A 22,700-nucleotide genomic window follows, 5' to 3' on the forward strand; every position below is an offset into this window, starting at 1 on the left:
GTTGTAATTGTCATGGTTCTCTTTTTGAGGCAATGTTTTTTTGTTTAATGGCCGGATGCCCTTCCTGACGCCAACCCTCTTTGTCGTCTCTTACGACATGCAGGGATACGGTGTACCTATTCTAAATCCAGGGTACACACTGGGAAACGTTTAAAACATGGAAATTCGTGGGGGGGGGGGGGGGGGCATCACGGCTGCGGGGGTCCCGTCAGCACCACGCCGTGTTTGCCCGGTCAGCACCACGGCGGCCCGGGCAACACCACACCATGTTTGCCCGGTCAACACCACGTCAGCCCGGTCAGCACCACACCACGTCAGCCCGGTCAGCACCACACCACGTTTGCCCGGTCAGCACCACGGCGGCCCGGTCAGCACCACACCTCGTCTGCCCAGTCAGCACCACGGCAGCCCGGTCAGCACCACACCACGCTTGCCCGGTCAGCACCACTTCAGCCCGGTCAGCACCACACCACGTTTGCCCGGTCAGCACCACGGCGGCTCGGTCAGCACCACACCCTTGGAAAAGACTTCGATGCTGTGGAGAGATCGAAGCAAGCGTCCTTGCTCGAGCGGACCGGAAGCGGAAGCGTCGACGGGATGGGGGCGAGGGTTGATTATTTATTGGGTGGGAGTGAGTCATTGGGTGTGCATCAGAATGGGGTCAGGGAGCACGTAGGGTGAGAATGACTTGTTTTGACAGGGAGGGTCAGGGTTCGGATGTTAAAAGTGAAGGGGACTGATACTGGAAGAAAATGTAAAACAATAAAAAAATAAAATAGAAAAATAAAAAAACACCGTTTAGAGGCCATTTTTCCCCGCACAGCGGGGGTTGGCCTTTTCGGGGACCGTGGTTGTTGTTGTTTTTTGGTCCACTTTTTGAAGCAATGTTTTACGGCCGGATGCCCTTCCTGCCGCCAACCCTGTTTGTCGCCTTTTTACGATAAACAGGGAATTACCAGTGTACTGGTACTCAATTTGCCGACCTCGGAAGGATGACAGGCTGAGTCAACCCCCCTGGCGTTAATTCAGCGATCGACCGGGATTCGAACCCAGGATCCTTGGATCCTAAGCTGGCACCCTAGCTGCTAGCCCAACACCAGGGACTGGTGAAAATAGAGAAACAAATAAGTGAAAGAAGATCACTGCATATATAAACTAAAATACAAGAGGAGGGGGAGAACAACGTGGGGCAGAGGTGTTGAGAGTGAGGGTCAGGGGGTCGCTGCCTCGGGACCTGGGGTCCGTTTGAGGAGCCCGAGCTGCTCCTGTAATTTTTTAAAACAGTACAGTGTAACCCCTCATCAGCTCATCCTCATTTCGTCATCGTTACATTTAAACCCAGAAGCTGATTTTGCTTTCCTTGTCGGCTTTCTTGCCGGAAACGAAACGACATTTACTGCTGTTAATGGTACAGTTTGAAACTTTACAGAAAATGGTTATTAACCAGGATTGTGCGTTACAAAGAAATGGGTTTGTGTCCTCTTTGTCCAAAAAAAAATTATTAACCATCTTCTCACGTATTTTTTTGCCAATCTTTTTGCCAATCAAGACCAGCCTCATCTCCATCTCATCTGCTCCATCATTTGAACACCTGGCTTTTAAACTCTCTGGTCACACACAGTCAGTCATGGCTGTCGTCTACCGCCCTCCCAAACCACACCCATCATTCCTGTCTGACTTCTCCTACTTTCTGACCCAGCTATGTTCCCTCTCCCCCTCAATCCTCCTCCTCGGTGATGTCAATATCCACATGGACTCCACTGACTCCACAATAACCACTGACTTCACTGATTTACTCACCTGCTTTAACCTCACTCAATATGTCAACTTTCCTACCCATAACCGTGGTCACATTCTGGACCTTGTCTGCTCTACTGGATTAATTTTGCACCATCTCTCTGGCTCCGACCTCACCCTCTCTGACCACTTAGCCATCACTATGACCATCAACATCCCCACCCCAGCACCAAGGCATTATCGCACTATCAACTTCCGTAAGCTAAACGCTCTTTCACCTCCCTCATTCTTATCCACCCTCTCTGAAAAAATGTCCACTTCTCCCTTCGTTGACCTCCACACCCCTTCTGACCTCACTGACTACTACAACCACACTCTCTCCTCCTGCCTTGACCAGCTTGCGCCTATAAAAACCAAAACAGTTTCTTTCACCCATTCTGCTCCCTGGTTTACCCCTGAACTCTGCCTGATGAAAACTCGTGCTCGCCAACTTGAAAGACTCCGCAATAAAACAGGTCTCACAATTCACTCCCAAGCCTACAAGGACCACCTACAACACTACAAAGATGCCCTCTCCCGCGCCCGCTCCGCCTACTACTCTCAAATTATCCACTCTGGCTCCGGAAACCCAAAAGCACTCTTCTCTACAATAAACAAACTCCTCAGCCCCCTGAACACCACCACCCAGTCATTCACAGTAGACAACTGCATCTCCTTCCTTTCATTCTTCCAAAGCAAAATTGACAACATCTACAACAGCTTAACCACCACCACACCCGCTCCCCCTCAAACCACCTGCCCCCCCTTATCCTGCCAACCCCTGTCTCAATTCTCCCCAGTCTCCCCTACTGACCTCTCTGAACTCTTCATAGGAATGAAAACTGCCACCTGCACTCTTGACCCCATCCCCTCCAGCTTTGTCAAGGCCTCCCTTCCTGCTCTCTCTCCACTTATCACTGCAACAATAAACTCCTCCCTGTCTACAGGCATCGTCCCACCATCCCTCAAAATTGCTGCTGTTACCCCCATTCTGAAAAAACCTGGACTCAACCCTGACACCCTAAATAACTTCAGACCCATCTCCAACCTACCCTTTCTGTCAAAAGTTTTGGAACGCGCTGTAGCCACTCAACTCAAACATCCCCTCTCTGCCAATAACCTGTATGAAACATTCCAATCCGGATTCCGCTCCAACCACAGTACTGAAACTGCTCTCCTCAAAATCACCAACGACCTTCTCCTCTCCTCTGACGCTGGCAACCTCAACATTCTCATCCTCCTCGACCTCAGCGCCGCCTTTGACACCATCAATCACACCATCCTCCTCACCCGACTTGAAACCACCTTTCACATTACCGGCACTGCCCTCTCTTGGATCAAATCATACCTCTCTGACAGACGCCAGTTCATCTCCATCAATAACTGCAAATCCCCCACTGCTCCCCTCCCCCAAGGTGTCCCCCAAGGTTCAGTTCTTGGCCCCCTCCTCTTCATCCTGTACCTGTCCCCCTTTGGTCACTTAATCCGCCGTCATGGTCTCCAATTCCACTGCTTCGCCGATGACATCCAGCTTTTCATCTCCACCAAGTCCATCTCCACCGCCACCCACTCTATCCTGACAAACTGCATCACTGAAATAAAATCCTGGCTTCAAATCAACTTCCTCAAACTTAACTATGATAAATCTGAAATAATCATCATTGGCCCAAAAACGCTCACCAAATCCACCCATAACTTTGCCCTCAACATCGACGGTTTCCCAGTTCCACCTCCCCTCACATCCGGAATCTTGGCATCATCTTTGACCTAACCCTCTCCTTCGACAAATACACTAAACAGATCACAAAGACAGCCTTCTTTCACCTGAAAAACATCGCCTGTCTCCGTCCATCCCTCTCCTCCACGGCTGCAGAAACCCTCATCCACGCCTTCATCACCTCCCGTCTGGACTACTGCAACAGCCTCCTCTATGGTTCACCCTCAATAATCACCAATAAACTCCAATACATTCAGAACTCCGCTGCCCGTCTACTCACCCATTCCCGGACCCGTGACCACATCACCCTCGTCCTTTACAAGCTTCACTGGCTCCCCATCCCCCAGAGAATCTAGTACAAAATCCTCCTCTTGACCTACAACGCCCTCCATAACCTGGCCCCATCCTACCTGGCTGACCTCCTCTCCAGGCACACTCCCACCTGCAACCTCCGCTCTGCTGGTACCAACCTACTGACCCCCCCCCCCCCCCCCATCCGGACCAAATTCAGATCCTGGGGGGACAGGGCCTTCTCCATCGCTGCTCCCACCCTCTGGAACTCACTACCTCACACCATCAGAGACTCCTCCTCACTCACCACATTCAAAACATCACTCAAGACCCACCTGTTCAACACTGCATTTAACATTTAACCCACAGCATTTAACCCCTGACTATCTCTTCTCCTTCTCCTTCCTTTTGCTTTGATTATTTACCTGTTGATTTTTGTCTTTTTGCACTTGTTTTTTGTACTCTGTCAAAGCGCCTTTGGGCTTCTTGAAAAGTGCTATATAAAATAAATGTATTATTATTATTACTAGGGCATGCCCGTACTATATCTATATCTAAAATTATATCCCCCCCCCCCTCTATTTACATGAAATGGTTTGGTCCAAAGCGAACGGCTTGCGAGTGGTGACAATCCCCCCCCTCTATTTACATGAAATGGTTCGGTCCAAAGCGAACGGCTTCCGGAGTTTGGTAAAGAAATCGCCATCGCGTACACAAACGCGCAGGAAAGCGAATGAATCGCAAATTCGTTTTTATTAGTTTTAAAACATCGTTTAACGCCAACATAGCGCCAACATAGTTTGCAAACGTGAAATAAATGAATACGCTGTCAAATGTGCCATCCGAGGCAGAGTGTGCCCGCCACGTTCGGCACACGCGATCGTTCGCTGCTCTCTGATTGGTTGAATCGTTTTTTGGACATAGCTCGGTAAGTAATTGTCCGATTAATATGAAACCTTGAAAAGGCACATCCTCGGGTCCCCAGCAATATACCTGGCAAGTTAAAAGTATATCGGACCCGTGGTTGTCGAGAAACAGCGGTCACAGACAAACGTACAAACGTACAAACGTACAAACGTACAGACAGAGATTACTGGAATTATAGATAGATTATAATCTTATGGAGAAATAGTGTTCAACAGTCGAGGGTGCGAATTGACTCGATCGGTCTAAACGTCCCGCTATCTCTATTTTTGATCATACAGATAAATAAAAGTGACCATTTGTTTTAAAAAAGATTTTTGTTTTTTCATGAAAGAAAGTTCCTTAAGTTATAAAAGAGAGAAAGAGTCGGGTGATTGCTCCGAGGTTGTTTGCCTCAGGCTGGCTCTCGACGCTCTTGGCGAGAGGTATATGATTTCAAAGTTGTAAGAGACAGGTCTTGGTGAAGTAAGAACGCTGAAAATGTAGCTTGGTTCTTTATGCTTGTAACTGTCTATTGTTCTCAAATGGAGAAAGATACCGGAGTCTATATGTCTGAATGGATGTGTCTGTGGATTAAAATGTCCAGCAACCAGCTTGGAGAGGCCTGTGCTGTTGGTTCGTACATCGAGCAATTATTATCGGAAGTGATTGCTTCGTTTTCTTCCACTCTCAGTTTATGTAGATTTTCTTGAAAAGGGTGCCTGTGATTCCGTGCAGTAGTTATTTAACCATAACAGATTATGCACAGAATATGTTATGGTTAAATTAGACAACTTTGTTCCAATTTCGTCTTATGAAAAACAATCTGGATAGAGCTTTTAACTGCAGTATCACGTATACAGTATATAGAGATTGCATTATATCTGAGAATGAGCGATCTATATTAAGGTCTATCTATATCTATCTATATTAAGTCTATAAGTATATTAAGATTAAGTATCTATATAAGATATTAATATAGTCCCCCCCTTCCCATGCCTTCCCCCCAAAGCCCTCTCCCTCCCACAGTTCTCTCGATGTCTCCATGTCTCTCGGTCCCTGCTCTCAAATGTTGTGTTTGTGTCCTTCCCCCTCTCTCCCCATCTTGTCTACCGCTCCCGATGTTATTTGTTTTGTGTGTCTGTTTGTCTTTCTGTGTGATTAATGTTCGCTCTTTCACGAGCCTCGATCTTGTATACAAAAAAAAAAAAAAAAATCTATGTGTGGAATCACACTTCCACTGATATGCATTTATTTACACGTTTATTCACACATTTATTTACACATTTATTCACACATGTATTAACACATTTATTCACATATTTGTTTATACATTTATTTATACATTTATTTGCACATTCATTCACACATTCATTCACACATTCATTCACACATTCATTCACACATTCATTCACACATTCATTCACACATTCATTCACACATTCATTCACACATTTATTCACACATTTATTTACACATTCATTCACACATTCATTCACACATTCATTCACACATTCATTCACACATTCATTCACACATTCATTCACACATTCATTCACACATTCATTCACACATTTATTCACACCTGGTGATTAGCCTGGTGTTGGCTTAGCGGTTAGGGTGCCGGCTTGGGATCCTAGGATCCTGGGTTCGAATCCCGGTCGATCGCTAAATTAACACCAGGGGGGTTGACTCAGCCTGTCATCCTTCCGAGGTCGGCAAATTGAGTACCAGCTTGCTGGGATGAATGATCCCGGTGTGTACCCCGGTTTAGAATAGGTACACCGTATCCCTGCGCATCGTAAGAGGCGACTAAGGGTTGGCGCCAGGAAGGGCAACCGGCCATAAAAAACATTGCCTCAAACAGGGAACCATGATTGTCATGGGGCCCGCAAGGCTAACCCCTGCTCTAGCGCGGGAAATGGCCTTAAAACAATCATTCATTCATTCATATATATTCACACATTTATTCGCACATTTATTCACACATTTACTCACACATTTACTCACACATTTGCTCATGTATATGTTAATGTTTTCGAGTAGTAATCCATCTTTAAAATGCTGGGCAATGTGATACAAACCTTCTATATACAATATAAGTAAGAAACAAAAGAGTGTAGATGTGCTGGCAGCCTGAAATGTAGATGTTTAACCAGAAGGGTGTTACTGGAAGAATGTGTGCATCCTGAAGTTGATGGTGAGCGTCGGAGCGATGAGAGAACAGAGAGAGCTAGACCAGTGGAGAGATGGTAAAGAGCAGAGAGTCAACCAACCTGCCTGCTGTGTCAGAACAACACACCTTGTGCTTCAATGTCATTGCTTCGGCATCTTGCATTCCCAATTGAGCCTAAGGCCAGATGACATTTGCGGACGTTCAGTAGAAGTGGTCTGTGATTTTAAATTTTAAATACTGCTTTACGAACAGGTTAATGCACCCAGAGTTATGTGTGGGTCAATTCACCCAGAGTTATGTGCGGGTCAATTCACCCAGAGTTATGTGCGGGTCAATTCACCCAGAGTTATGTGCGGGTCAATTCACCCAGTTATGTGCGGGTCAATTCACCCAGAGTTATGTGCGGGTCAATTCACCCAGAGTTATGGGCGGGTCAATTCACCCAGAGGTATGCACGGGTCAGTTCACCCAGAGTTATGCATGGGTCAGTTCACCCAGAGGTATGCACGGGTCAGTTCACCCAGAGTTATGCACGGGTCAGTTCACCGAGTTATGCACGGGTCAGTTCACCCAGAGTTATGCACGGGTCAGTTCACCCAGAGTTATGCACGGGTCAGTTCACCCAGAGTTATGCATGGGTCAGTTCACCCGGAGTTATGGACGGGTCAGTTCACCCGGAGTTATGGACGGGTCAGTTCACCCAGAGGTATGCACGGGTCAGTTCACCCGGAGTTATGGACGGCTTAGTTCACCCAGAGTTATGGACGGCTTAGTTCACCCAGATTTATGGACGGCTTAATTCACCCAGAATTATGGGTGAGTTAATTCAGCAATGATTACTGACAAGTGAATTCCCTCAGATTGATTGGTGAATTTTAGTTAAACTTGTTATACTTGTTATCTCACTGAAGCAGTGCTATGCCATAAATATTTACATAGAGAGAAATTGGTCCTCCACCCAGAACCTTGGGGCTAAGGGGTTTTTTTTACTACGTAAAAACACCAGTTTTCAACTCGTTCCGTCAAGGGTTTGGAATGCATAGAATCAAACACACAAGCACTTCTCTTAATGTAAAAACATTTTCGACGTGGCAGTTGCAACTTTCAGGAGTATTCCTTTTTTACCACTGAGAACCTTCCCGTGCACACCCCGAGTACAACCGGCAGTTTTTCACTCCTGGTAATGATCAGTTTAAGTCGGGATTACGTTCCTGGAAAATACGTCTTCAACTAATATGACTTGAACTGATCATTACCAGGAGTCAAAAACTGCCGGTTGTACTCTGGGTGTGCACGAGAAGGTTCTCGGTGGTAAAAAAAAATTAATACTATTTCTCATAAGCTATTTATATTCAGAAGCTATTTCTCATAAGGATTAACTGCAATACAGGAGATACATTCCAACACTCCAATTCTCCACATGTAAAGTCTTAAAGTCTTAATAAATCACAAATTGTACAAAAAATAAAAAATTAAAAAACCTTTAGAGGCCATTTTTCCCCGCAAGCGGGGGTTGGCCTTTCTCAGGGACCGTGGTTGTTGTTGTTTTTCGGTCCCCTTTTTGAAGCAATGTTTTACGGCCGGATGCCCTTCCTGCCGCCAACCCTTTTTGTCGCCTTTTTACGACGAGCAGGGAATTACCAGTGAACTGGTACTCAATTAGCCGACCTCGGAAGGATGACAGGTTGTCAACCCCCCTGGCGTTAATTCAGCGATCGACCGGGATTCGAACCCAGGATCCTAGGATCCTAAGCTGGCACCCTAGCCGCTAGCCCAACACCAGGGCTATTCATCCCGTGTTGCAGCCCTATGATGTGATGAACATGTTGGATGTTGCAATTTAATGAGGAATAATAATGCTAAATAATAGAGGAAAGTAAGTTGAAGATACAGGCAGTGGTCAAAATAAATGTAAACACCAATGTAAAGTCATTTAATAGGGCATTTGGCTACCATGTGCGGCCAATACGGCCCGTATGCTCCGTGGCATAGAGTCCACCAGTGTCTCAAATTCTACAGGAGAGATGTGGCACCTTTCTCCCACGAGAAAGTCAATCAATTCTCACCTGCTTGATAGAGGTAGAAAACGCTGTCTCAGGCGTTGTTATAGAATATCCCATAATAGTCTAGTAGGAAGACTAGGTCCCCCTGCACCCCCCGGAGATATACTTCTAATCAGTGTTTCTAGATTGGAAAAAATGTGTAGAAAATGACTAGCTATGGCCCCAAGCTGAGAAAATGTCCCACATACCATTTTTATGCAAATTACTGCTGCCATTATCAAAAAAACGATTTTTGACATATCTCAGCCAATATTGCAGATAATTGAAAAATGAAGGTGTCTAGACCCATGTTTTGAAGGGCATAGATCATGATAGAACTATTCATAACATGATTACATGTGTCTATGGTATACTAGTATGCATATTAATGCTGTAATTACAAAATAATCAGTTTTACAAATGATAAGGATACGTTAATACTGCAGATAACTTAACATGGTACATAAGGGGTCTAAACCCAGGTATTTTCAAGGTTAAATGTCAACAAGATGCTCCTGAGTCTTGCATAGGGGCGGGACATTGGCAGTAACATTGGTACCACTCAACTTTTCTTCCCACCATTGACTTTGTATTGCGAGAGATTTTCACTTGCTTATTTAAAGGTTTCTCACCCAGCCCACGTAAAATCTACCAACTCCTGCTGTTAACTCCCAAACATATTTTTTTATGTTATCCAATCACAGTGCAGAAATGACAGACTAGAGATCCAAATTAGTGCTGCTATAGCTGCCATTTTACATTTCCATCCATGTAACATGCGCGCTCGCGCGCTCGTATCAATTGGTAATGTCGCGCGCTCGTATCAATTGGTAACGTTGATGTTATTGAATACCTCAGTTGAAAGTTCAGTCTTCCATTCCATCTGTGTGTTGTTCTTGGTATTCATCCTCCAATCTAGCCAGGTAAGATGCTAACTATAATGTTACTCACACTCTTGACTTCAGTTTCTGCATGAAATCATAAACAGGCAGAATAACAGCTGAGCCAGCTAGCACCATGTTAGCTAACGTTAAAGCTAGCCTCATCTATGTACAGTATGTTCCTAATGTCGGTGTAACTTAAACTTTTGTTAATGCCAAACATGAGACATATCTGTTGACTTCTGTATATGAATTGAACCAGAAAGAGGCACGACAGCTGAGCTAGCTACAGTAACTTAGCACAATGTTTCATTGGCCTAGATAGCTAACGTTAGTGTGGAAGAATTTAGATGTTTTAGCTATTAGCACTTTTGATGCCACTAAACATGGTTTAGTCAGCTAAAAAGTACCCTAGTGTAGAACATGACTCAGAACCTCTGTTACCTCACTGAAAACTCAGAGCCTCCTTTCACAGGCACTTTTAACATCATTCGTGATTTCTTATTTGTCATTTAACAGTGATGGTAGACATCGACAGCAAGCATGCCCAAAAGAAAACGGAGTGTAGAACCTGCAGCCCAAAGCTCTCCTCCTACATGCATCCTTCATGTACCATCCATGTCTGATCATGGGGATTTCACGCCCCTCCGTAAAATTAAAGGATCTGCTTCAGAAAAACTGCAACTGCTTCAAAAGATCCGGGATAGACGTCTCAACCAACCGCATGACTCCCCATGTCGTATGCAATCAGTATGTGATCAGATCCCGGCAACTCTTCCTGATGACCTAGAAAGAGTAGGATATCACAGCAAGTGTTATAAGCACTTTGTCCGCCACTTTCATCGTCTGGGAGATGATACAGAACCAGGGCCATCAACCTCATCATGGCATCACTCTCCTCGTAAACCAGGAGGTTCTGCTGAACCCATCTTCCCGCCAGAGTGTATATTTTGTGAGAAAGTTGAGACCAAAGATGCTCATCGCAATACTGAGAGGCCTACAACCTTCCCATCCTTTAAAAACAAAGAAAATGCATGGGAGCAAATCGAAACACGGGCTGAGAAAATGGGTCTCTATCGACTCCATCGAAAGGTGAAAAACAAAGACCTCTTTGCATGTGAGGCCAAACACCATCCGTCATGTTTTAAAGCTTTCCGCACAGCATTCTACAACTATGAGCGTGCGATTCACAGAGCCGAAGCACCAAAGGAGCAGGCTTGCATGTCAGCCGCCCATGAAAAGGCATTCAACTCAGTACTGGAACACATTCAAACCCAGGTCATCCAGCAGAATAAAGTTCTACAGCTTTCTTCCTTGCGCTTGCTCTATGTCGAGGAACTGAAACTGAATGGATATGAGAACTCAAATTATCGGTCAGAGAAACTACTGAAACGCCTACAGAATGACCCAATCAAGGAGCATATCCACTTCACGAAGGTTGATCATGACAAATGTGATGTCATTTCTTTCTGGCTTGTGCACAGCTCAAACATAACAGTTTCCAATGCTCTCGCACGAGCATTCACACTCGGAAGCACAAACAAGAACCAAAATGTTGCCCTCCAACTTCGCCAGGGTATTCTACAGGCTTTCAGAGAGTGTAAAGACCAACCATGGCCACCAACAGCTGAAGACATGGAGCTCAATCCTGAAGACATCCTACCTCCAGACCTTGTCCGCTTTCTCAGCGTGCTAATGACTGGCAAGGAGGGCATCGAGACAGAAAAGGTGAAGCGTCTGGTCTTCTCCATTGGACAAGATCTGTGCCGTGCAGTGTCAGATGGAAAATGGAAGTTACCAAAGCACATTCTCCTCTGTGTGACTGTAAGGCACCTGTTCCGAAGCAAACAGCTCACCACAATACTACACAGGCTTGGACACTCTGAGAGCTACGATTTCGCCTTGGAGTTGGAAACTGCTCTCGCCAAGGTCCTGGATGAAGTCTCAACTTATCGTACACCACAAATTGTGACAGGAGAGGGCAACCTTGTATTCCACTGTGAGTGGGACAACTTGAATAAAACCACTACCAGTGTGCACGGCAGCAACATTGTAAACAGTGCTGGAGGAATCATGGTGCAGGAGGTCAAGCCCGGGTTCGAGAGCAGCAAGGACCGAATGCTACCTACCATCAATAGGTCACAACAGCGTAGCCTGAAGGTCGACACACCAAAAACTCTCCCACCCTTGCACTTTACTCGCGTTGGCCCGAAGTTCCCTGAAGGCTCATCATTCACACCGCCAGCAGAGAATGACACAGTCTATGCCACTACGATGCAAGAGTACTACATCTGGCTCTTCATCAGATACATCGGAAGCTGTGGCCTGCAGCCTGTGCCTGGGCTAGGGGGTTTCACCTCTGCAACTGGTTCTCCCCCACCCAGCAAATCAACAGTCGACTACTGCACGCCTATCCACCAACCTTTCACCTACCTCATTCTCATCCACCCTCTCTGAAAAAATGTCCACTTCTCCCTTCATTGACCTCCACACCCCTTCCGACCTCACTGACTACTACAACCACACTCTCTCCTCCTGCCTTGACCAGCTTGCGCCTGTAAAAACCAAAACAGTTTCTTTCACCCATTCTGCTCCCTGGTTTACCCCTGAACTCCGCCTGATGAAAACTCGTGCTCGCCAACTTGAAAGACTCTGCAATAAAACGGGTCTCACAGTTCACTCCCAAGCCTACAAGGACCACCTACAACACTACAAAGATGCCCTCTCCCGCGCCCGCTCCGCCTATCACATGATCACAGATCACTTTGTGTTAACGTCTGTGTAGACGGACCTTAATATGAGTCTATTATTTCGTAAAACTGTGATTATTTTGTAAATAAAGCACTAATTAGCATACTAGTATACCATAGACACATGTAATCATGTTATGAATAGTTCTATCATGATCTATGCCCTTCAAAACATGGGTCTAGACACCTTCATTTTTCAATTATCTGCAATATTGGCTGAGATATGTCAAAAATCGTTTTTTTGATAATGGCAGCAGTAATTTGCATAAAAATGGTATGTGGGACATCTTTTCAGCTTGGGGCCATAGCTAGTCATTTTCTACACATTTTTTCCAATCTAGAAACACTGATTAGAAGTATATCTCCGGGGGGTGCAGGGGGACCTAGTCTTCCTACTAGACTATAAGATCTGGTAACTGAGAGGGCCATGAGATATGGATAACATCAGTGCCATGTTCATCAAACCATTGGACGACCACACGTGCTCTGTGGATGGGGGCATTGTCATCCTGGAAGATACCCCTTCCGGCAGGAAATAAATGCTGCAACACGGGATGAAGATGATTACTCAATACCATTAAGTTAAGTCATTAAGTAGTGATTGGTATTGACCTTGTCTTCTAGGGGAATAACTGTCCTCAAACCATTGCAGGAAAAAGCGCCCCACAACATCACAGAACCGCCAGAACCCTTCAATGTTGGAACCAAGCACTCGGGGTTGTAGAATTCTTTAGGTTGGTGCCACAGGTGCACTCGTCCATTTTTCGAGAACATGTTGGAGGATGATTCATCTGACCATATCACATTTCTCCACTATTCTGAAGTCGATTACCTGTGCTCTCTACACCACCGGGCTTGCAAACGTGCATTGCCAGGTGTGATGAGTGGTTTTGGCACTGCAACCCGACTATGGTATCCCACTCTGGAGTTCTAGGCAGACCGTTTTTGGTGAAATTGCCTGCTCATGCCCCAGGTTGAAATTTACACTCAATTGGACTCCAGCTGCTCACCTGCTTTGCTTTGCACTTCAAAGCAATACATGGATATCACGATCCTGGAGTATGCGCTTCCGTCCACTGTTGCCCTTTGCTGATTATGTCTTTCCCTCGGAGTTCCATGTCGACATCGCCTTCGACACCGTTGCTCATGAAACGTCAGCTAGTTGAGCTGTTTTTGTCACTGAAGCTCCTGCCAAACGCGCCCCAACAATCGCCTCTCTTTCAAAGTCACTGAGGTATCCTCTTGCAGCCATGCAGCCATGCTAGCCATAATTAATAGGCAACCAGGCCTGTGCAGCATTTTTATGCATGCCCTAAGCATGCTGGGATGTTATTTGCTTAATTAACACATGGGCCACACCTGTGTGAAAGCCGTTGCTTTCAATATCCTTGATGTCCGTCATTTACCCAGGTGCTTCCATTTTTTTTGTCCACTACCTGTATTTTTACACAAATACAATTATATATTACATAAAACAAGATATGTAATAGGTAATTATTATTTCATAAGTACATAAATATAAGTATTTACATCTGGTATATTTGCTCACGTTTATGTGGGGGGCGATGTGGCTTGAGTGAGTTAAAGCAAGTGGAGAGGCAAGTGTTGGAGTTATGGAGATGAAGAGGTGGAAGTGACCACATCATTGTATGGAGGAGACTCAAGGAGCAGCCTGAATAGTGTTCTATGCCACGGTATGTCTTCTATTGGTTGGCTAGAGCATGGAACAGGATCATCGTGCAGCCTTGTCATCGGAACATGAAATTGTTTGCCTATTCCTGTCTTGCTCCTCTCCAGTCCTTTCATAAATGACACTGCAGCTACAGCCTTACTCTCATTGCTCCTTTCCACATTATTACGCCCTATCAGCAGCTCCTCCTCCCTTGACCCTAACTGCTGTGTGGACCTCAAACATCCGAGTTTTCCGCTCCAAGCTGACAGATCTTTCAATCCTAGCCGAGGCCAATAAACTGGACATCATCTGTTTAACAGAATCCTTCCTCCCACAGGACGTTCCTGCCTCCTTAGTGTCACTTCCTGGCTATTGTCTCCTCCGGCGGGGCTGGCATTGGCTTTTATCCATAATCAATTGTTTTCTCCATATTCTCATAATATATTCTTTGTCATTGACGACGTAAAACTGATTGACGACTTAAAGTGATAATAATGTTCCCTATTTGCCAACAATGTTAAAATGGCAATACGTAAACTGATACGACTTAAACTGATCGTGACTTGTAGTTTAATCCAGCAGTTTCATCCAGAGACCCACTACCACCAGGTGGTGCTACACGATACTCATTTGCATAAAGAAAAGTTGTGTCATCCTTCCATCCGGAATCCCGGGAACGACGAAAAAAAATTATAACCTCAAACCTTCCAGGGCACACCCAGAGCACAATGACTAGTTTTCAAATTCCATCCAAGGGTTCAGGAGTGCATAGAAATTAAACAAACACAGACACTTTTCAATTTATACATGCGTACTGTAGTATGATTGAGGCTCATTGAGGAGCAAAATGACGGAAGGTATGAACTAATAGACGGGCAGCGGGGCAACAGTTGTATACAATAAACAAAGGAATTAATGACTGGGACGAGGGGGTAATAAATAATGTGGGTAAGGATGGGAGATCACTATGAGATGTTGGTGTACTTCCTGCTTGGATGGAGGGATGAGTGGGACAGCACAGCCTCTGGAAGGTGGTTCTACATACAGCAGACGCAATAAACTAAAGAGTGGAGGTGTGCTGGCTGCCTGAATTTTGGAAGTTTTATTAGGACGGTGTTATGGAAGAATGTGTGCATCCTGAAGTCGTTGGGGATAGTTGGAGTGGCGAGGGAGCTAGAGCCGTGGAGGGTCCACCAATCTGCCGACAATGTAAGAGCAACACACCTTGTGCTTCGGCATCTTGCATTCTAATAACTGAATTGAACATACAATGTGCACAGACCACCAATGATAGCTTCGTGACAGGATGCTTGTTGTCTTGCTGTCTTTTGAGATGCTGCATCATAAATACCGTTTTCTCAATACCTGCTATCAGCGGTACCTCCATTGCTAGTATTAAGTATTAAAACCTGAAAACCTGCTTCATCTTCTGAACTTTGTTGTATGTCACTTTTCTAATATATAAAACATCAAGATTGGGTTTTTACCGATAACAATGTGAAATAGTTTTAACTCTATTTCAAAGCTGTCCTCTTTTTCTTTTGTATTCTATAAAGTCAAGATTCTTCTCAGTCCCACATAAATGATTGCATGTGGATGTGGTCTTGTGTTCCCAATGAAGTATTTATAGTTAAGTGTCGACACGTTTGCCCATTCTCATTGCACTTCCTTAAATCCAATAAATCCATTAAGTCGGTCGGTTCACCGTCTTTGGGCTATTAACCCCGGAGTGGGTGAAAAGCAGCATGGCCGTGGGAAATTGACGCCGCATTAACCCGATAGTGGGTTTCAAATCGTGAAAATGGTTCCTCGGGGATTGCTCAGCCCACTGTATCATGATAAATGAGGAACCTATCAGAGCGACAGATCCTCATTAACTTTCTGTATGCCGAAAACAGTTCTATCCGGCTTTCCCGGCGGACGGCACGTGGTCTCTTTCGACGGTCCATCTCTAAATTGGTGATCATGCTGGTGGAGGATTTAAGTTCGATTCCACCCGGCGGTCTACAGTAACACTAGTTCAATAAGATTGAGATCAGGACAGATTGGGAATAATATTGGGATCGAGTGTTAATCCAACTAAAAAATGATGATCAATGTGATACAAGCCGACACAAAAGTGACCTATTTTGTGACAAACACCTTTAAACCTATTATACCACCCAAATGATGGAACTTGTAGGACAGTTGGTTGTTCATGGTTCTATTTCCTTGTTGTCTTCACCTCTCCCCACCATCCAAACCCAGACCTTCCCAGTCTTCAACATGTCGTTATCACTCCACACGTGGAATCAAGGGGAAACATCGACATCTCTCAAATTCTACACAGGTCTCTGTTGTTTCTTTGTTTTCCAGATTTTACAAACTTCTCTTCCTGTATTAAAACTTTCCAGCTGTGTTTGTATCCATTCAGACATCCTTTCACGATTTTCCACTTCCCCTCATTCACACCAATAACAACAACACTTCAATGCCAAACACCTCTTTAGCACCAACTGTTTTTCCTGATTTTTTTTTCCGTCCTTTAATGTTTGACTTTTGGCTATCGTAACTCCATTTCCTTGCTTGCCCCATGCCATGGGTTTTTTTTTTTCAGATTTCGGTTCGAACCTTGATTTATCTTCTTCTTCCCATCTCTTTTTTCATTTCAGTGTGTTTCTTGAAGATTTCATTGCATTTGGAAAGAACAGAGAAATTGTAAATGGGGAAGGAAATGGAGTGGACGAAACAGCTGACGTGGAGTTGACATTTGAACAGTTGCCCTTTTCTTGCCCGCTTCTCATCGCCTTCACATCAGGAACAACGGGTGCACCGAAGGGACTTGTACATTCCGTCGGGGTGAGAATTGTAATGAAATTGGAAATTTGAATTGATTATAACAACAAGACTGATGCCACACCTTTTTTTTTTTTTTCTTTTTTTTTTTTGTATACGGAATCGAGGCTCGTGAAAGAGCTAACATTTACTTCACAAACAAATCAACCAAACAAACAAAACACACAAAAAGAGGGAGCGGAAAACAAGATGGGGAGAGAAGGGGAAGGGAAACACACAAACACAACATTTGAGAGCAGGGAGATGTGTGGAAGGGAGAGGGCTTGGGGGGAGGAGGCGTGGGGAGGGGGGGGGGGGGGTGGAGGGAGAAGTATAAAACACAAGGACACCAAGGACTTCCAGGACAGAAGTTGGTATTTCAAAAAAGTGGAATTGGGGTGAAATTAGCGGGGGTAGAAAAGATCAAGCTTTTGGATGGGGGAAGATAAGAGATGGTGGTGAACAGCAGTTTTAAAGACCTGGAGGGTGGAGTGGGATTGAAGAGAGTGAGGGAGTTTGTTCCAGAGGCGGGAGAAGAGAGGAATGAAGGAGTGAAGGTGAGCAGAGAGTCTTGATTTTGGCAGTTTGACCATAAGAGGGTTGCAGGCAGATCTTGTGCGACCTCTAGGAATATTTGCGGGACAGAGTCCAGAGAGAGCTGGGGGGGGCAAGGCCAGAGAGGAGTCGGTAGAAGATGGAAAGACCACCAACCTGCCTGCGGTGAGTGAGTGAGAGGCCCTTGGAGTTAGCTTCATCGCAGGAGATTCCAATGATTCTGAATGCTTTGGTTTCAACAGCGTGAAGACGAGCTAGGTGTGAGGCAGGAGCACCAGCCCAGAGGGGAGAGCAGTATTCCATTGAGCTGCGGATGAAAGCCTTGTATGTGGTGAGGAGCTCAGGTGTGCCAAGGAAGGACTTTGCACGACGGAGGATGCCCAGTCGGCGACTGGCTTTGGAGGCCAGATTTGAAATGTGGTTTTCCCAGGAAAGATCATGGCAGATAGTGAGACCCAAAAGCTTGAGTGACAGAACTTCTTGGAGAGGATTATTCAGAAAGTGGATGGGAGGGTTGTCCAGTCGGTCTTTTCGGAGAGACATCGTAAGAGTGTGAGATTTGTCAGGATTGAAAGACATGTTCCACTTGTTTGCCCAGTCTGTGATTTTGTCCAGGTGTGCAGAGAGTGAGGAGGCAGCAGACTGCCGATCTGAGGGATGAAGAATGGAGTGACAGAGAGTAGAGTCATCAGCAAAGAGATACAGAGGATTTTCAAGAGAGTCAGAGAGATCATTGATGAAGACCAGAAAAAGCACAGGGCCCAGAACACTGCCTTGTGGAACTCCAGCCTGAACAGGAAGAGGAGATGAGAGAAACCCATTCAGGGCCACACGTTGACTACGACTAGAGAGGAAGTCCGCCAGCCATGCGTGGAGATTTCCATTGATACCAAAAGAGGAGAGTTTGGTGAGCAGAGCGGGGTGCCAGACCGTATCGAAGGCACGTGATATGTCAAGGGAGACTGCTCTAATTTCCTGTTTGGCATTGAGGACCTCCATCCATTGTTGAGAAAGCAGAAGCAGCATGTCCAGAGTAGAGTGTCCAGGTCTGAAACCAAATTGATGATCAGAGATCAAGCCATTGGAGAAGAGGAAAGATTTCCTATCTGAAGCAATGATGGATTCCATGACTTTGCTGATAATTGGGAGAAGGCTGATTGGTCTGTAGTTGCTGGGATCTGTTTTTGCACCTTTTTTGTGCAAAGCGGTGATGTTGGCAGATTTCCAAGCAGATGGAAGATGACCTTGAGCAAAAGAGAGGGTGAAGAGAACAGAGAGAGGGAGTGAAAGAGTGGAAGAACAGGATTTTAGGACCCATGGGCTGATGCCGTCAGGTCCAGTTGCAGAATCCGAGTCGAGGGTTGACAGAAACTTTTCCACCTTGTCAGGAGGAAAGGACACAGAGTCCAGGAGCAGCTGGGTACGACTGGGTATGGTGGGTACAGAGAGGGATGGGTTTGGGACAGAGGATTTAGAGGCAACATTAATTTTGTTGCATAATTAATGCTTTAATTACCCTTACATGAAAAGTCAATCAACAAAACCGTTATTTTTTTACCTAATGTTTTTACAATAGATGGAGCACTTTTTTTTTCGCGATACTAACTCTATGTGGCTTGCTGATAAACACATCATAAGTGGAACGTTCACCTTCATCATCAAAAGGTCATCCCTGACCTTTTGTCCATGGAATCTGGATCAACTAATCTATTATATATAACTAGTAAAAGTACCCGTCCCCAGTGATGGGAAAAGCTAGCCATGGTAGTGGTGAGAATAACCACGTAAGATGACATTGAGACAGTTGTCTGGGGAAATTCAATCCATCCTGTAGCGCTCAACTTCACCAAAGATGGCGCTATTCAAACCAACTGCAACAGCAAGGAAGTATACCATATCGTTTCTCTTGGGGGTTTGTCGGTGGTCGAAGGAGCCGCTAACTCTGCTAAAACCTGGCCGGTACAACCGTTTACCTCTGACAATATTGATCCGAATCTGTGCAGAGGTGTAGGAGTGTATATATAACACACACACACACAGACAGGCAGAAAGACAGATCAAAATTTAGTTATAGATGGAGCAAATGTATGTATGTATATATGTATGTCTGTATTTTATTTTATTTTTTTCAAGAAAGAAGGGGCTTCAAACCAGAAAGGTTTTTCTGGTTAGAAGCACCTTCTTTCTTTTAAAATGTATAATCCCCACCACCCCAATCTTGTATGTATGTGTTGTCCTGGCCTTTGCTAGTGAAGACCAGCCTTGGATGAATAGCCGGGACGGTTTTTACTCCCAAGGCAGCTGCCTGAAAATGGCGCGCGGATTGAAGGAAACAAAGCATTTACCTGATGAAAGCACACAGGTGTATACCAAAACCACAACGAATAAACACGACAGTAAATTGAACAAATAATTTAACGAAAATAAATCCAAGATGAAAATGTCAAAATTAATGTTGCGGTAAAAACTAAAATTTTAATTGAGGTACCTCACATACAGACTCAAATACATACACAAAGGGAAAGGTAAATGAAAAGAAAATCCTCCCTTTTTACCGGCACTCAGCTTTGGCCTCAACAAGGACTTTTAGGAGCTTGATGGCTGTTGAAACTGGTGAGGTCGGTCGACGAAAGGACCATGCGTTGAAGCGCCTCAAAATGGCGCCGGTCAATCACGCGAGCGCATCGAGCTGTGAAGCGGCAGTCAAAAACGTCCTCAATTCCTGCCAGCAAGCACAACGCGGCTCCCAGCTCCCCCGAAGAGAACCACAGACCAACAACACCTCCTCCTCCTGATTTTGCCAAAGTTCCCACAAAAACTCCAAAAGCTCTCCTCACAAGCGCACCCACCGAGCAAGAACTAACCAAGCCACCTGAGAGAGATGCGCTCTTCCTCCTCCCACTCCCTCTCGAAGCTTCTTGCTCTGACATCACCCCGACCAATCGCAAAGCTTGGGGCGTGGCCTCACGGCCTTCTCTTCCACGCCCTTCGTACCACTCCGGGGGGGCCTTTTTCCTTATTAGGTCCTGTAGGCGGGGCTTAGTTTGGGAACCTGTTTGCTTGACCTTTGTCGGCGGTTGTTGTTGTTGTTTAAACAGAGGTTTTCATGGCCGGCCTGATTGTAGATGTAAAACGTAGGGAAAGATCACAGAGGGAATATCACGTACTGGGGAAAACTAACCGTAATCCCTAACATTATCACAGCTTCACCCTTCGTGTGAAGACACAAAAACAATCTTAAGCAACAGTCTCCCTATTTAAATACATCGAGATTTCTCCGACGCGTCCACGGTCTGTGCTATAATTATACAATCCTACCTTTACTATGAGATTCCTTCACCTATCATAAATTACTACCCCCACAAATGTAACAGTATGTATGTATGTACAGTTGTGGCCAAAAATCTTGGCACCCTTGCACTTTTTTCAAATAACACAATTTTTTCCAAAAAGAAGTTGAAATTGACAAAAGTATTTGGTCTCCACAATTCTTTATTTCACTGTTAATATTACAGAAACTTTGTTTTTGATTCAGAACTGAATATATCCTTTTAAATCAGAAAATAAAAAGAAATGGCATTGACAAAATTATTGACACCCTAGACTATTGACACCTAATATTTGGTAGCACAGCCTTTGGACAAAATAACTGCAGTTAAGCGCTTCCTATAGCCATGAATGAGCTTCCTACACCTCTCTCCTGGCAGTTTGGCCCAATCGTCTTGTGCAAACTGCTACTGTTCTCCCAGATTTGAAGGGTGCCTTCTCCCAACTGCTGTTTTCAGATCTCCCCACAGGAGTTGGGATTTAGATCTGGACTCATTGCTGGCCACTTCACAAAAGTCCAGTATTTTGTCTTGAACCATTCCTGGGTGATTATTGAAGTGTGCTTGGGGTCATTGTCCTGCTGCAAGGCCCATGACCTTTGACGGAGACCCAGCTTTCTGACACTGGGTTGAACAGTGTGCTCCAAAATGCCTCGGTAATCTCCTGATTTAATGATGCCATGCACACATTCAAGGCACCCATTGCCAGAGGCAGCACAGCAACCCCAAAACAACACTCGACCTCCTCCATGTTTGACTGTACGGAAGGTGTTCTTTTCTTTGAAGGCTTCATTTTGTTTTCTGTAAACACAGAGATGATGTGCTTCACCAAAAAGCTCTAATTTGGTCTCATCTGTCCACAGGACATTCTCCCAGAAGGATTATGGCTTGTTCAGGTGTGTTTTGGCAAACTCGAGTCGGGCTTTTTTATGTCTCTCTCTCAGCAGTGGGGTCCTCCTGGGTCTCCTACCATAGAACCCCTTTCATTGAGTTGGCGACGGATGGTGCAAGTTGAAACTGTTGTACCTTGTGTATGAAGATCAGCTTGAATCTGTTTGGCAGTTGATCGAGCTGCTTTCTCAACCATTTGAACAATCCTGCACTGCAATCTTCGATCAGGTTTTCTCTTGCGGCCACGTCCAGGGAGATTGGCTACAGTGGCATGGGACTTAAACTTCCTGATAACATTGCGTACGGTGGACACAGGAACATCAAGGTCTCTGAAGATGGAGTTGTAGCCGTGAGATTGTCCATGCTTAGCTACAATGTTCTTGTATCTGACATCCTCATACAATTCTCTGGTTTTCATTCTTTTGTCCATGCTCATTGCAGTACATACAGTGACACAAAACAGCAGAATGACTCCTTTTCTCCATTCAAACTCGTTGAATGAGTGATTTTCATATTGCAGGCACCTGCAACTCACCACAGGTGAGTTCAATTCCAAAGTACAGGAGACCCACCTGCTTGAAATCTATTTATTTCTAACAACTTCTAAAAGGTGCCAATAATATTGTCCGGGCCATTTTAGGATTTCTGTGTGGAATAAGCTGAGATTTAGTATTTTTTTCAGCTTTGTTTGTTTTGTTCCACTGCAAACCAAAGAAATACAAATGTGGATACCAATAGATTTTTTTATTTCAACAATTTTCTGGAATAAATGGTGCATTATTTGAAAAAAGCGCAAGGGTGCCAATATTTTTGGCCACAACTGTATGTATGTATGTGTGATCTACTCCGAGCGAATTTGGCCAAGGAAGCTGCAACTTTTATGGATTAATGAGGGCACCCTGGCCT

At 45.0% G+C, this 22,700-nt stretch overlaps 1 protein-coding gene across 1 annotated transcript in view; it reads left to right on the forward strand.

Annotated features, from left to right (window-relative positions):
* AACS (acetoacetyl-CoA synthetase) overlaps window positions 1-22,700 on the forward strand; it is a 71,020-nt gene that overhangs the window by 8,862 nt on the left and 39,458 nt on the right. Inside the window, exons 7-8 of the mRNA XM_078773880.1 lie at window positions 16,456-16,537; window positions 16,860-17,046. Of these exons, the coding sequence (XP_078630006.1) occupies window positions 16,456-16,537; window positions 16,860-17,046 (269 nt within the window). The remainder of the gene's footprint in view (window positions 1-16,455; window positions 16,538-16,859; window positions 17,047-22,700) is intronic.

Source organism: Myxine glutinosa, chromosome 3, assembly GCF_964187855.1.
Source record: "Myxine glutinosa chromosome 3, kmMyxGlut1.1, whole genome shotgun sequence".
Lineage (NCBI taxonomy): Eukaryota > Metazoa > Chordata > Myxini > Myxiniformes > Myxinidae > Myxine > Myxine glutinosa.